Source organism: Cyrtonyx montezumae, unplaced genomic scaffold (genome assembly GCF_038088225.1).
Source record: "Cyrtonyx montezumae isolate F1298 unplaced genomic scaffold, pur_monq_1.0 scaffold_3, whole genome shotgun sequence".
NCBI lineage: Eukaryota > Metazoa > Chordata > Aves > Galliformes > Odontophoridae > Cyrtonyx > Cyrtonyx montezumae.
This window is the reverse complement of record NW_027072034.1, coordinates 147,794,388-147,810,836: the sequence shown is the minus strand read 5'-3', so window position 1 is coordinate 147,810,836 and position 16,449 is coordinate 147,794,388. Positions and strand designations below refer to the sequence as shown.

At 39.3% G+C, this 16,449-nt stretch overlaps 1 protein-coding gene across 3 annotated transcripts in view; it reads left to right on the top strand.

Annotated features, from left to right (window-relative positions):
* Positions 1 to 16,449, top strand: part of PIK3CG (phosphatidylinositol-4,5-bisphosphate 3-kinase catalytic subunit gamma) — a 31,626-nt gene that overhangs the window by 9,060 nt on the left and 6,117 nt on the right. For all 3 annotated transcript variants that reach the window (XM_065743624.1, XM_065743626.1, XM_065743625.1), the window contains exons 3-9: positions 2,226 to 2,291; positions 2,389 to 2,614; positions 5,630 to 5,733; positions 7,914 to 8,060; positions 8,976 to 9,066; positions 12,269 to 12,399; positions 13,525 to 13,636. In XM_065743624.1, coding sequence (XP_065599696.1) covers positions 2,226 to 2,291; positions 2,389 to 2,614; positions 5,630 to 5,733; positions 7,914 to 8,060; positions 8,976 to 9,066; positions 12,269 to 12,399; positions 13,525 to 13,636 — 877 coding nt within the window. The remainder of the gene's footprint in view (positions 1 to 2,225; positions 2,292 to 2,388; positions 2,615 to 5,629; positions 5,734 to 7,913; positions 8,061 to 8,975; positions 9,067 to 12,268; positions 12,400 to 13,524; positions 13,637 to 16,449) is intronic.

The following is a 16,449-nucleotide window of genomic DNA, read 5'->3' as shown; positions in this document are numbered from 1 at the left end:
CCAAGACACAAGTATAGTAAGGACAGTCATAAAACTTACTTTTTTTTTTACAATCTCTTATACTGAAATACATTCACAACTTTAAGATAAGGAAGTTTTGTCTTGAAGCAGTGGCCAGGCCTTGGCTCTGTTTCATTCTGCAGTTGTTTTTCAGGGATGTACATGGACAACATTCAGCAGAATGTATACTGGAATAAGGTCTTTAATAGCCTTCCTTGGGCCTGTAAGCAAATCCGTTTGAATGTATGTAATGGTCATTGCGTTGGGGTTACTTACAGCAGTGAAAATACATTTTTATTGAAAAAAAAAGTAACACTTCATCATCTCACATGTGAAGTAAATGCTCTCTATATTTTACAGTCAATCTAAGATTGTGAGTTCTCATTATCTTTCCTAGGTAAGATGCTGTTATTTGGATGAATTAAACTATTGGGGAGTTAGTGTTGATATTTTATTAATAAAGGTAGAATGGTGTGCTGCAGTACATTTAGGAGATATTTCATTAATTCAGCATAGCTGTGCTGATGGCTTGGTTGCTTCCTTGCAAGCTGCAGAACACAGCAATCTTGAAAGGGCCATTATGCTGTGTTGCATAGCTATCCCTGGAGGTTTGTGTACTGTGATGCTTCTAAAAGCTGAGCATGCTACACACTGTGGGCTCTGCACATCCCTTTGTTTGCCCTTAATCTCCTCACTGCCACATCCTGGCTGTTTCCAGAACCTAAAACCATTCACCAACCACTCTATCCATGCATGGGATTTTGTGATGCTCCTCCAGGGCTTGTTTGCTACTTCTTCCATGTTTACATGCCTACCTTTCATCCACTTTAGCCTCAATATGATCCTCCTGTAAGTCAGAGTCCCTCAGTCAACAGGAAGGAAGCAGCTGGAGAAAGCACTCCCCATCACAGCCTGGGGTCCAACCCAGAACATGGGTTAGGATTTGTTTAGTAGACCAGTTCACTTGGTTATTGAGGTGGGGGTGAGAATAACAGAACAAAATTCCAGATAGTTCAAAAAGCTTGTTGACTTTGTTTCCACCCCCTTTTTGGCAGTGACTTTGCAATATTTGTGGGCTTGGTGCAGGGGAGTGGCTGCTGGAAGAGAAAATATATATCTGTGCTCACAAAGTCACTGAAAAAAGCAGGTCTGCTGAAGTCTTCTTTTGTTCTTTCTTATATAGAATGGGATTTGTATCAGAGGTGTCCTGTGGTGATGCCTGTTGGCAGAAATGGTGTGTTATTACTGAATATTAAAGAATGATTACAAATACTTTATTTCATTTGGCAGTAATATTTTCAAGCATTCTCTGTATTGGTCAGACTGCAGACTGTTTTTTCATCCCGCTAGGTTTTCCTACAGACTGTTGTTACGTTGTTTCACTGGCAGTCCAGAACTCAATCTCATTAGTTAGCTCGGCCTTGCCTTGCTTGTTATAGAATTACAGAATGGTTTGGGTTGGAAGGGACCTTAAAGATCTTCCAGTCCCAGCCCCTGCTGTGGGCTGGCTGCCTCCTACCAACCAGCTCAGGCTGCGCAGGGCCCCATCTGACCCAGCCCTAAGTGCCTCCAGGGATGGGGTACCCACAGCTTCTTTGGGCAGCTGTGCCAGGGCCCCACTGCCCTCTTAGTAAAAAATGTCTTCCTAACATCAAACCTAAATCTTCTCTCTTCTAGTTTAAAGCCATTCCCCCTTGCTCTGTCACCATAGACTGTGTAAAAAGTCAATCCTCTCCCACTTACAAGTTCCCTTCAAGTACTGGCAGGTCTCAGTGATGTCTCCCTGGAGCTTTCTCTTCTCCAGGCTGAACAAGCCCAACTGCCTCAGCCTTTTTTTAATAGGAGAGGTGCTGCAGCCCTCTCATCATCTTCATGGCCCTCCTCTGGACCCTCTCCAACAGCTCCTCCTCCTACCTGTGCTGGGGGCCCCAGGCCTGGACACGGTACTCCAGATGGTGCTTCATGAGGGCAGAGGTGTAGGGGACAGTCACCTTCCTCGCCTTGCTGGCCACAAATTGCTTGTTGCATTAATCTGAAAATAACCTGTTGCAGATAAAAGGTCCAGCAGAGAAGCACTGCTTTGTTTTTTTCAACCTTGTTTCCTCAAAAAACCTGTTTTGTTATGCTCTTTCATGCAGCAGTGTGTTATGTACATGTGACCTGTAAAGTGTAAGTGCAAGAGGACCTTACGTATGTTACTTACATATCTTCTCTGTATTTTTCAGGCTGTGAAATTTGAGCCCTATCATGACAGTGCATTAGCCAGATTTCTGCTGAAACGGGGTTTAAGAGTAAGTAGTTCACATACAGCCAGCTCACTCTAAGTTACTAGCATTATGTGAAGGAATAGTCTTGTGTGCTAACCATAATGTCTTTCTTCACCATCAGAACAAAAGAATCGGTCACTTCTTGTTCTGGTTTTTAAGAAGCGAGATTGCCCAGTCTATGCACTACCAACAAAGGTTTGCTGTGATCCTAGAAGCCTATCTTAGGGGCTGTGGAAAAGCAATGCTGCATGATTTCATGAAACAGGTTCAAGTCATTGAATTGCTGCATAAAGTCACAATGGAGATAAAATCAGTTTCTGCAGAAAAATATGATGTCACTTCTCAAGGTATTTATTACCAGACATTTCTTCGTTTGTCATAGTATTGTTCTTTTCTGTTTAGGTGTGAAATCTAGGCATCAGATTGCCTAGGTTATTTAAAAATCATGGATAGATAACTCAAGGGGCACCATTATTACTTCTTATAAAATGTCAGTGTAAGTTGATAGAGATTGAGCTAATAATACATTTGTTTGCTGTTTTCATCCAAAGTTATATTACAGACATAACATTTTCATTCTTTGACTTATCTTCTTGAGCCTCATGTCATGCAACTGGAAAGTTAGAATTTTGTACATAATTTTTAGCTGAATACCAGCTCTGAAAAATAGAAGCAACCCAGGACACAAATATTAACTGGAAATAAAGAGCAAAACATGGCACTTGCCAAGAAATGCAGCCTTACCCTAGGCTGTGCCTGCAAGAACCTTGGCAAGAGGAGTGGGGAGGAGTTCAGAGAAGTCTCTGCTAGACCGCAAGTAGCTGAGGGATCAGCCCTCAATATACAGAGCACATCTTTGGTGCTCTGCAGCATGATGAATAGGAGTCCTGTGAGACACAGATGTGACATTGTTATTTTCAGTTCCTGTAAGCACTGCTTTGGCCCTGCACTGGGGTTATGTAATGCCTGTTTACCTCTTGTCTTTTCCTGACTTTTTTTTTTTTCTCAAATGACTTCCTTAAAAGCACTTTTAATAAAATTCCCGTTAGTTGCTCAGATTTGGGACTAAGTGCAAGAGACGTTATGACAATAATATACAATGTAAATGCTAAAAGCTGTGGAATTTGAGAGACAGACATACTAGTTCTTCCAACATGTTCAGTACAGTATGTGCTAGGCCACAAAGTCCTTGGTTCAAAAGTCATTCCTGTTCTGGTTATTGGGAAGTGTCAGGGGTGCTATTTGAGATGCAGCTGTTCTTACAGACCTTGTCTTGGAAAGTAAGGAGTCCACTAGGAGCTGACTGCTGTACTTACCAGTTCTCAGGAGGTATTCTTTAGGACTAGAGATTTCTGTATCAAAAACATGGCATGAACACAGAGCATTGGGTAGAGCCTTTGTTATTAAAATTGTTTATACTACTTGAAAACAAATTTATTTGTGATTGCATAAAGTGTAAAGAGGATGTGCATTTGTTCTTCAATATACGATATTTCATTTTCAGTTGCATTACCACGGGGTGTGAATTTCAAGGCTGACTGCCTATATAATTTTATTTCTAAACAGCATTTTAAATGTATCTGGACAGATTTGGTCAGATCCCCATGTTTCAGAAAGGAGCACAGAGCCTTGCAGATGTACGTCTGTAACAGCAATGGTTTCCTTAACACATTATCTTTGAAGAGTATGCAAGATAAGAAGGAAAGTTTCAAGAGAAAGTAATCACTTTTAGCACCCACCAGATTTTGAAATCAAAGAATTTCTGTATTTAATCTACAGCAGAACAATTAAAGAGGTCTTATGTAATTGACATTTCCACTGAATAAGGCTTCCATTCAGTCTGTCCTACTAACGATACACCTAGTTTAATTTTTTCTTAGGTTGCTGAAGATATGACTTTTTCTATAGGCATCCTAAGCTTCTTGAATTTTTAAAAATGTATTTTCTACACTTTCTTTTTTAGTGTATTACTTTTTTTTTCCATGTCACTTCCATTCTGCTTTTATATTTTAAGTCTGAACACTTTAAATTGTTTCATTTCATTCTCTCATGCAGTCTCATCTAATTTTTATATACATGTTTTTCTTCCTTTGATGCTTGTGGGTTTTTTTTATTTTTATTTTTTAATAAACTACTCTAAGGCCTGTGGTATTCTGGTAGCAATTGTGTCATCAAACTTACTTTCATTTTACTCATAATCTCTTTTTCTTATATTAAAAACATAGCTAATAGTAATAATAAATAAATTCTTAAGAATATATCATTACCAGCTTGTTTTGGATTGTCTGCTTTCATCACTGCCCTGTTAGGTGATTTGTTGCCCCTGTATGTGTATGTGCAGCTGTTTCTTCTCTTGAAAAAGAAATATTTCTCTTAAAATACATAGTTCTTTGTTCTAAAGCTAGATCAACTTGGAAATTGGCTTAGAAAGTGCTTTGACCTGTGTTTTAAAATCAGCTAACACCTGATCTTTGCTTGTTTCAGTTGGTCAGTACAGAGTTTTGAGACTAGGTTGTTTGACATTATGAGAAGACTTACTGAAATCAAGCTAGATTTGTGTAAGAGATCAGTAGTTAAATTTTGTAAAGCTTTTGCATGGCCTAGGTTACCACAACCTGGTTTATTCTTAGGAAAGTTGTCTAATTATATTGTTCACTTGTTAGCTGCTGTATGTCACTGGCAAATTTAATTTTTTATTATTACCGGAGTAGATATCCCATCAGTCACCAAATTTTATTGTAATATGAGATTTACAAGGCTACAACAAGAGAACTCAAGAAATTCAGCATCTCTGTGGTTGGATTCATTATGACTACACTGTACAGCACTGCATTCATTCAAAAGCCATGAATCTGGCTGCAGGAGCAGTGAGATAGGTGAAAATTATATTAGTAAATGCAAGGTACTTTTCATTTTCCCTTCCTTCTGAGCCTCTGAGGAAGATATTTTAGTATTTCCTTGACAGTAATAAGGGCAGTATGTAAATATATATATACATTTCAAGTTGTGTCATTTTGTTTTCCTAAATGAAAGTTGAGTTTTTAATGAGTTTTAATTCTATCCTGGAGATGGAATGTTCAGAGGAATATCAAGCACTGCGTGGTGCTTTTGACACTGTGTAAAGGGGCAGTGAGTTGTGAGATGCTTCAAGACTTCGGGAATCTGAAACAGCCCATTAATCATGGAAGGTAAAGAGTTTAACTTCATTCCTCAAAACAGTGTCTTTAAGGAAAGCAGCTCACAAACTAGCTAAATGGAGGAATTGTTTTTAGCTAAATTGTGATTCTAAATACGTTCTATTAGCTATAATGCTTTTACTTCCAACTTTTGATTTTAGTGTGTTTTCTTACTTGCAATTGCAGTTATTGCACAGCTTAGACAAAAACTTGAAAAACTACAGGGCAGCAAACTTCCAGAAAGTTTTAGAGTTCCATATGACCCTGGGCTAAGAGCAGGAGCCCTCGTGGTGAGTACATCTCAAGTTTCTACAAATGCTTTTTGAAAAAAATATCCTATCTGCAACTACTTTTCCTTTGGTGAAAATATCTGAAGATCTTGTTTCACTGTGAATGCAATGACATTTCATGGCTTCAAAAAATTTTTCTTCCTAGAGCTAATAGCATTTCTGTAAGCATGTTTACATGCTACCATGCACTAAAAAAAAAACAACAACTCTTAAAAATTCTAATAATTAAATGTCATTTAAATTGAAGATTTAACAGGTGTCTGACTTCTTTTTATATTAAATGCCTCTATAAAACTGTTTCATCAGACTTCAGAGGTTTGGGGATGTTCAGTTTTTCTTCTTACTTTCCTTGTCTTTCCTAAAAGATGTATCTGACCTTCTCAAGTTGTTCAGGTTTATTCAAGACCTTGGTCTTACTAACGCAAACATTTACCTTACCTATTTCTGTTTTTTCAGTACCTCTGCTGACTGTGTTGCTTCTATTAAAAAATACATTAACATTTTGTTAGAAATATGTTAAGAACCACTTGCTTCCTCCAGTTTTGTCACGAGATTGTTGAGGCTTGTGCCAATTCCTATGTTTTACAGATAAAAACATGGTGAATAAATAAGCAGGTGTATTGGTGGATTTGCTCTTTCAGCTTCTATGCAGTGTGGAATTTGGGTAAAGATGCACAATGAGAGCTCTTTGGATGCACTTGATGTGCAGCCTACATGAAATGAATCCTTTGGTTTTTCTCTTGGCTAAGAGCAGATGAACCATCCAGCTTAAAGAACTGCCAGTCAGTATTGTACTCATCTGGGTAACTGATAATTGTTTTCCAAATCTGTCTGTTTTTCTGTTAAATAAGCCAGTGCCTTGGTAGACAGCCTGTAGCCCTGAAAGAGCTGAACACTTCCCAGCTGAGGACAACAGAGGTACTGTCTGTATAGAACTCAATTCAAACAATATTTACTCAGAAATACAAAATTTGTGATAACTTCAGAAATTTAATTTAAATAATAATATTTTTTGTGCGTGTATACATATTTAACTTTTAAAATTTATTTATTGAGCTTTTTGACATAAGACCTCAACATATCTTTCAGACCTGTCTAGTTTTCCTTTACTTAGGAAATGGGCAGCTCTCCCAGGGCCTTCCTGGGTACAGGAAGCAAAGCAATTGGTTTACTAAGAAAAGTAGTCATGTCCAAAAATAGATGTAACCATTTTTTATTTTCTTTAAACTATATGAATGGAAATTTTTGATACAACATTTGATATTGGTAAGCTTTAATTCTGTCTTTATTCTAACAAGTGTTACTTGTCCATAAGCTTAAAATCCTCGCAGCCTGAAATCTGAATAGTTTAAACCAGATATTAGTCACAAAATCGATGTTTCTAGTAAGTTCAAAGATTTAATGGTACTCTTCCCTGACATCATCAATTCTGTCAGCTCTCAAACACTGGTCTGTAAATGCTTTTATTGTTTTAGGTGGTTTTACTGTACATAATGATGTTCAGTAATGAGCCAGGAATTCCAGAATAGGAAGTATTTTGTACCACATTTGTACAAGACATAATCAGTTGAGAAAACATTTGAAATAATGCAATTTGAGTATTTCATTGCTGAACTTCTCAAGATTGAAAAATTAGTAAAATGAAATGAGTGTTTATTCTGTTATTTTATGAATTACTGTGCTAAATTACTTTCACAAATGCCATTTTCCACACGAATCTGGATGCACAGTTTTCTAAGGAAATTGAATAAAATCAAATACTCTGAAAAAACAGTGAGGTTGCTAAAAGTCACATGAATAGATGATTTGGCAAATTGCATTGAATGACTGCTACTTTCTTGTTTTGCAGAGCATCTCAGAATGCTGTAGGGAGGTTCTATGTTTTCCAGTTACTTCAGAAGCTCTTACTCCTGCCTTAAAAGTTCTTTCTGTCTGAAGCACATTTACAAGTTAATATCAGTTGCAGAGAAAGGCTTATGTTTCTCGTCATCATGGGCAGTGTTAAAAGCTCTGCAGGTTCAGTGAGGTTTTCTTTGGCAATGGAAAACCATTCTTTACATGTGTTTTCAGTGTGTTTCTTGTGGAATAACCAATTGGTGAACTACTCTCTAGGTGATGTATGAAAGGCTGGTGTGCTGATGTTGGAGTGCAATACCTAAAGATAAACCTGTCTTTCACAGATAGAAAAATGTAAAGTAATGGCATCCAAGAAGAAGCCCCTCTGGCTTGAGTTTAAATGTGCAGATCCAACTGCTCTATCAAATGAAACCATAGGCATCATCTTCAAACACGGAGATGACCTCCGTCAGGACATGCTTATTTTACAGGTAAGATAGCAAAAATGCTGTATTGGAGGTAGAAATTGAATATGTAAATATTTAAAAATTGTTTTACTTTACAGAGAAGTATATGCTGCCTTCTTAAAATAGGAGGCTTTCATTTTTTAAGCTGTATGACAAGCTGATAGCAAAACAGGTTCTTTTTTTTTGTCCTACTGTGTTTTAAGTTACTGTTACTTTTTTTTTCCTGCCACATGCCACAGATACTCAATATTTGGTGTCAGATGGCTTGTTTTTCTGATGAATTTTTTTTTCATTATTTGATAGGTGAAATTGCAGATGGAGAAAAAATAGTAGATAGCATTGCTGTAGCAGTATTTCAATGACTACTCTGACAAATGGGGTTATTAGCATTTGTGGGGATATTTATGTTGGAAAGTGGGTGTACTTGCTAATGTGTTCAATGTCAGATCGTGTAGAAATCATAGAAGACACTTGTTATTACCTTGTAAATAGTAGAGGTGGCTCAGGAACAGGACAGGTTAGGAAAGAAAGCCCTGTTCCTGTAACTGATAACCTTGAGTGGCTGCACACTTACTGTGTTCTTCTCTTAAGCCACAAAATAGACAAGCAAATGTGGCCCCATGTCAGAAGTCTGGGCAGTGTTATTTTTCTGAGTAATAATGTCTGAACAATGCAGATTAGACACCAGGAAGAAATTCTTTATGCTTAAGATGATGAGGCCCCCTCAGGTGCCAGAGAAGCTGTGGATGTGCTTTCTCTACAGAGAAGGCCAGGTTTGGTGGGGCTCTGGGCAGCCTGATCTAGTGAAGGGTGTCTCTGCTCCTGGCAGAGGGTTGGAACTTGTTAACTGTTAAAGTCACTCCCAGCACAACCCATTCTGTGATTCTTTGTTTCTATGAACTTGTAATAACTTTGTGCATTCTTTTTTGGTTTTACTAGATTCTTCGAATTATGGAATCCATTTGGGAAGCAGAATCCTTGGACCTCTGTTTGCTACCGTATGGCTGTATTTCTACAGGGAACAAAATAGGTATGAGAAGACAGTTACTGTAATTAGAAATTCAGAATATCTTAGTTACAGAAGTCAGATGCAGAAGTATTCAGTATGCACTGCAGTCCAGAAAACAACATCAGTTTCTTTATTGTTGTCTCTTAGCTGTAGTTTCTGCCCTTCTGATGGGTAACCTTATACTGCTAGACTAACTAGACAAGTGATTGTGCTTTCTTTGCTAATCCAACTGTTTGGATCCAGCTCTTTCCCTTTAATGACAATATTTGATATGAAAAGCTGTTGAAAGCAAGTGACTTCCTCAAGATGTGTTTTAATTTGTTAATAAAGATGAATTTTAAAAGAAGAGTTAAAATAGCAGAACATTTCTGTTTTTTCCTGACATGAAGCCTCATACTCTATACTACTTAGAAGCAGCGACATCACTTGATAGGATGCTCAGGCAGTGTTTGTCAGTGAGCATGAGTTCATGCAGCAGAGATCATCTGTTTTGTAGAATTCATAGTGGGAAGTCAAGGAGTTCCATATGAAATTTCCTGGAGAACTGTGTCACGGTGTGTAGAGCAATCTGATCAGCTTAGGAGAAGTCCATTTACATCCAGAAATACCAAACTGATACATAACAGATACACCCTGATGGCTGTGGGACTCACTGTGTTGGCTTTGTGTGTGTTATGCACCCTAGCACAGCCATGCTGCAGTTTCTCAATATTCAGATAATTCAGAATTGACTGTCACAGTTAATTCTGCTGACCAGATGTCACACAACTGTCTGAAGGAAAGCTTCCTCAGTACAGAAAAATTGGCCATGCTCAGATTGTGCTTTTATGCTGAAAAGAATGCTCTGGCTGATACAAACCATTCGTCAGTGAGACGGATTAGCAAGTACTGCTCTGCCATTTACTCAGATCTTGAACACGTGTAAAAATCAGCAAGTGTGTTAACTCCTGTCATCTGTGTAGCTGGCAGTACGAATGGAACTGCATGGATTGATAAAATCACTGTAGTATAAATGCTGCCACTTATCTCCCAAGATCTCCAGCTTTTGTTGTAGTTGTTTTTTGCAATATATTTTTCTTTACAGATCAAAGTCCCAAAAGTCTTTAAATAAGTATCTGCAGTGTACTTTCTCTCCAAAATTGCATCGTAACATTTTTGTCATTGTTTTTTTTTGGCTTCAAGATTTCTCAGGAGTGCAGAAAGCCAAGCTCACTGATTCAATACTTGGTAGTGTGGCACGTCTGTGTTTCTTTTCTCCTCATATAAGTGTTTTTAAAACTAAATAAATCATATTGATAGAATTCTAGTAAAATCAAAGGAAATGGTTATGTGCTCACTTTCACAGTGCAGTGAGGGAGCAGTGGCACAGCTGCACAGAGAGGTGGTGGAGTCTCCTTCTCTGGAGACGTCCCAGAGCCGCCTGGACGCCTACCTGTGCAACCTGGGCTAGGGAGCTGCTTTGGCAGGGGGTTGGACTCCGTGATCTCTGGAGGTCCCTTCCAACCCCTGCAATTCTGTGATTCTGTGATATATCAAAATGCAAACTAACTTAAACTGTAAATATAGATCTGTTTTTTAACTTTGTGTTACAACAAAAGTAATGTTTTTGTTTTGTTTTGGTTTGGTTTAAAATCATCTTAAAGCAATATATCTTAAATTAATGGAGGAAGGTGTAGGAATTCTGCCAGTGACCATGGTGTTCTTATATTCAAGTTACAGACTTCAGCATTCTTCCTTGAATTCTTAATGGGTTCCCCATTCTGTGATCTCAAAGAAATAATAATTTAGTTTTGTACAGGCACTGGGGAGGGAGATGTAAGAATTCAGCATCCCCCCAGCATCATGGTAGGGCCATGGAAAATCACATTGATGCTTCACTTCTGTGTGGTTTGCTGAAAATACCCATAGCCTAAATGAATAATACCCACAGCTTATGCTTGTTTGGAACAAAACAAGAGTGGTGACATGCAAATTTCCTTTTGCAATATTTGTTGGTGGTTTTCTTCCAGACTGCTTCTTTTCTTCCTTTTAATATTTCCAAGAAAATTTGGGACAGTTTCTGTGTATTTACACAAGAATGATACCCCATTCCACAATGAAAATAGTGAAACAGACAGATGTCTTGTAGATTTCCTGACACCTGCAGGGTATCCCCTCCTGTGTAGATCTATCTCAATCTGTTGAAGACATCTGAATTGAGTGCAGTTTGCAGATCTGGAAATGTCCACTGCTGCTGCCAAATAGACCTCAGGAGGAGGAGTTTTCTCTATTGTGTATCATGGGTGAACAGTCATACCTTATTCTCTCTCCTGTTGCATGGCCATATGTTCCTGGCCCTGTGAGACAATTTTCACTATTCGCTGTTCAGGGTCATTGCCAAATTTAAAAAGCTCAAGTTGGCACATAAAGTAAAAGTCACCTACCTCAGTACTGCAGATCCAGGAACAGACAGCACTGTGCTTTTGCTGCTTTCTGCCTGGGTGAATGCAGTTCAGTTGAGATCATCTATCCCAGTTACTGAAGCCTTCTCTAGGACTAACCATACCCACTGAGAAGCATATCTCTATTTAGAAGGACCTGCCAGGACGGACACGCTATTTCAGCAGATAGTGTTTTTATCAGGATGCCCTCAAAACATTTGCTCAGGCAGAATAAGCTGTTCTCTGTAAGTTTTGTACCACTGTTTTAGCTCTACAGCAAAGAATGATCAGTAAATGGTTGTCATTAGCATCTGCTCTATCATTTATAGATGTTTAATGCTGCTAAACAGCACAGCTATGCTGAGAGTACTTGAAAATGTGAAGAGAAGCAGAAGGTGTCTCCTGAAACAGCTCCCCTCCCCTGGAGTCAAGAAGCTGTTCACCAGCAGAGGGAGATTTGTGAGCACAGGCAGGAGAAACATTTCCAACAGCTGGAACGTGATCTGGAGCTCAGTCCCAAGAGGCAGACCACAGCCTGACAAACACAAACCGAAGTGCAAAGCTATTCAGTTTGGTGGTGGTTTTCAGAGGTTGTATTTCCACAGTAGTGTTGTTGAGGGCTCTGGCTGGCTTCAGCTGGGAGTGGGCAAGAGCCAGTAGTGCTTGTAACATAAGTGGATGCTCACAAGCACTGACATTATGCAAAAAGTTTAAAAAGCACAGTTTAAAATATTATTTTGCATATTTTTATGCTTTGATACCAGTGCATTATAAATTCTAATTTCCCCTTTGTTTTCTGTTAGGAATGATTGAAATTGTGAAAGATGCTACAACAATTGCCAAAATTCAGCAGAGTACAGTTGGCAACACTGGTGCATTTAAAGATGAAATACTGAACCAGTGGCTCAAGGACAGATGTGTCATTGAGGAGAAGGTGAGTTCTTTGAGTTCTCCTCCCCTGAAGTGGGATGGGGGGGGAGAATCAGGAGGAGGGAAGGAATGTAAAACCCTTGGGTTGAAATAAATGCAGTTTAATAGGAAAGAAAAGGAAAAAGAAAAAAAAAAAAAAAAGAAAAACTGTCAAAAAAGATAATGCACAAAATAAGTGATGTACACTGTAGTTGCTCACCACCAGCTGAGTGATGCCCAGCCAGTCCCCAAGCAACAAAAACTCTCCCCAGTCAGCTCCCCTGGCTTTATGGTTGAGCATTGATGCTGTATGATATGGGACATCTCTTTGGTCAGTCTGGGTCACCTGTCCTCCTTCTGTCCCCAGCCAAATCCTTGTGCATCCCCAGCTCCTCACTGGCAGGGCAGTGTGAGAGGCGAAAAAGTCCTTGACTTACTATAAGCACCACTCAGCAACAACTAAAAATTCCATGTCTTATCAGTGTTATTCTCATCCTAAATCCAAAATGCAGCATTATACCAACTACTGTGAAGAAGATTAATCTATCCTAGCCAAACCAGGGCACAGAATTTTTGAATGCACTCTAGTAACTGAGAAGCATTGTGTCCACCATTGTGTTTAGAGTTGTGTTACTCACATGAGATTGAAAAATCCATTCATTTTCCCTGCACTCAGCTGTGATATCTGTGAAAGAGCCTTCTGCATCCAGCTGGCAGCTGGGCTTCTGAGTTACAAGATGCTTTAGAAATGACTTCTTTTTCGGTGATATTTAGAAGTGATACATGAGGAGCAGATTGAAAGGACATCTAGGAACACTAAGAGGCAGTGTGGTTTTAGAGGACTGAAGTACAGATTTGGGTAATCATAACTCCTTTGCTTAGGTTCAGTGACCTGTTTGAGCTTTATTTTCTCAGAAAGTGTGGACTACTCTGTGCTAATTTTATTTGGCCAAGAGAGTACTGTTCTCACAGCATAGTGAGTGCAGTGCAGGGCTGTGATCATTATCTCTGCTGTGCAGCAGTGAACTTCATAAGACAGTTTGTTTAACTTTTGCTTGATACACATCAACAGAAAGGCATGTTAATTTGGGAATAGCTGAAAGAATGTTTCTAACACTGAAGCATTTAACATCTCTAAAATTATTTTTAGTTTCAGGCAGCTGTGGAAAGGTTTGTTTATTCCTGTGCTGGCTACTGTGTGGCAACTTTTGTTCTTGGAATAGGAGACAGACACAATGATAACATTATGATCACGGAAACAGGTGAGTCTGAGTTTTTTGGGGGAATTTTATAGACATGAGGACTATCTGCACCTCAATAGGTTTATGCTTTAATCTAAAAAGTAATGCATATAACAATGAATGAAGGTAAAGAATCCAGTTCTGTCACCACTGCTTTCAAATTCAGATACTTGCATGACACTGAGACCTATCATTAAACTCTTTGGGCTTCCATATAAGATCTACATGTTTATTTGATGGAGTGACAGCATCAGTGAACAAAGAAAAGGCAATTCATGTTGTCTACCTGGACTTGTGAAAGGCCTTTGACATGGTCCTGCACCATATCCTTATCTCTAAACTGTAGAGATGTGCAGCTTGGAAGGCCAGCAGTATCCTGGACTGCATCAAAAGAGCGGTGGTCAGCAGGGCAAGAGTGTTGCCCCCTCTACTCAGCCCTCATGGGGTCCCAACTGGAGTAGTGGGTCCAGGTCTGAGTCCCCCAGCACAGGAAGGAGGAGGAGCTGTAGGAGCAGATCCAGAGGAGGGCCACAAAGATGATGAGAGGGCTTTAGCACCTCGCCTATGAAAAAAAGCTGAAGGAGTTGGGCTTGTTTAGCTTGGAGAAGGCTCTGTGAGACCTCATTATGGCCTTCCTGTACTTAAATGCAGCTTAAAAGCAGGTCAGGGACAGGCTTTTTACAGCTTAATAGTGATAGAACAAGGAAGAATGGCTTTAATCTAGAAAAGAGGAGATTTAGGTTTGATGTCAGGAGGAAATTCTTTACTCAGAGGATGGTGAGGCCCTGGCACAGCTGCCCAGAGAAGCTGTGGTGTCCCATCCCTGGAGGTGCCCTAGGCCGGGTTGGATGGGGCCCTGTGCAGCCTGAGCTGGTGCAGGCAGCCAGCCCACGGCAGGGGTTGGGGCTGGATGGTCCCCTCCAACCCAAACCATTCTGACTGTTAATAATGCTGTTCTTTTCCAAGGATGAGTTTGTTACAAACTAAGTAATCAGGGCATGTAAAACAAATGTTTATGTCTAGAAATAGGATCTAAGAGCCAAAAGATTTTATAAGTAGACAGATATTCACTTGTCTGAAGTGTGAATGGGGTTCTGAGTCGGATTGTATGTGCTATCAGTATTCAAATGTGATCACTTCAAAGGAGCAGAATTGTTCTATATAGCTTTGTAGAGAATCCTAGAAAATAAGTGTACATGGAATGTGGTGTTTTGTTACTGAAGTCTGTAGGATGGTGTATCACAGGACAAAAATGCCAGCAGTTCAAACATGACCATACTAAATTAAACATAAACAACGTGAGATATTAAAGCGTATTAAAGTATGGAGCTAAGCATACCTGTCAAATTGACAAGGGCTTGCACCTTTAGTGATTAATCTCACCTGCTGATGAGCCACAGCTGGAGAAGCTGCCACCCTCTTGTACTCCGTGTCATACTGTTGTCTCCTTTGCTGGGCAGCACTGCTGAGCCAGCCAATGAGAGCTGCGCCAAGCTGGAGTTGGGTGCTACCCTCTAAGTGCTGGCTGCGTGTGGTCGCCTGACTGACCAGCTGATGCAAGAGCACTGGGTGTGTTTCTGAAAGGTTGCTGGTCTGTGAATAGTGGACTATTGTCTACTGAACAGCCTATCCGTGCTCTTCAGGATGTTGTCTAGAACATTCACAAGTGACTGAGTGTGTCAGCACAACCAGGTCAGCTGTGAATAGCCCATTGAAATCTTTAAGGACCAGTGTGTGATAAATCAGATTTCTTTGTAGAAGCTGGCTATGCACATGTGTTACATGAGCATTCTTTTGTCCTTTTGTCATACTTGAGGAAACAAACTTCTCACCACATGGCTGCAAACCTCCTGAAAGGACCTAAATTTTTTTGTATTACAAATTACAATTACTTCAGGATTACTTCTCTATGGATTGAGCTGTGCATATGAAGGCATTCTATCTGGTCTAAGGAATTCAATTCCAGTTTCATGAGCTTGTTACTTCCCAATTATTCTTTACGTAATGTGAAGAGACAGAAAATACTTCTGGGCTTAGTTAGAAGACCATATATTTAATATTACTCATATTGTAGTTAAAGTTTTACCAGTTGAAGGCTGGAGAGAGGAAGTACCCTGAAGGTAGAAATGAGCTAATTGGAGACTATAATAATAATAATAATAATAATAATAATAATAATAATAATAAAGAAGTTCACTAGAAATCCTTAAGGAAAAGAAGACAAATCCTTTAATTTCAACATTAATATATATAGTACTATATATGATATGTAATGCAGAAAGTGAGTGATAGGTTTGTAGAAAGAGAGACAGTAAAGGAAATGTTATTTGTTTATAGTCAGGAGCAGATGAGCCAGAGTTTAATAGGAGCTGTCTGGAACAACAGAAGGGAGAAGGAGGTGACTGAGAGGTCTGTGGACTATGTCAGCACTGGGGTAGGTTGTAAGGACTCAAAAGCTGGCTGAAATGCTGGCACGTGTAAGGATAGTACACCTGAGGATCACTACTAAGTAACACCTTACGTTGTTTGATGTTTCATCTTCTTGTATGTATATGCCATTATTACAAAGTGAACATACTTTTATACTTTATCCTTACATCTTGTTTGCCAATTAAACTAATAAATGAATCTAAAGAGCAGCAGGCCACTCCAGTCCTATAGTTGTGGCAGTCCTTAGAAGTGAAGTTTTTCATTGCTTTCCTGGGACCTGATACTGTACTATGATCTCAAGGTCATCTGTAGTGTGGGAAACTTATTCTGTACACTGCAGGAAGATATATAAACTGGTAATGCGGGTATGTGAGGAAGAAGCATGTTCGAGTTCCAGAGTTGCT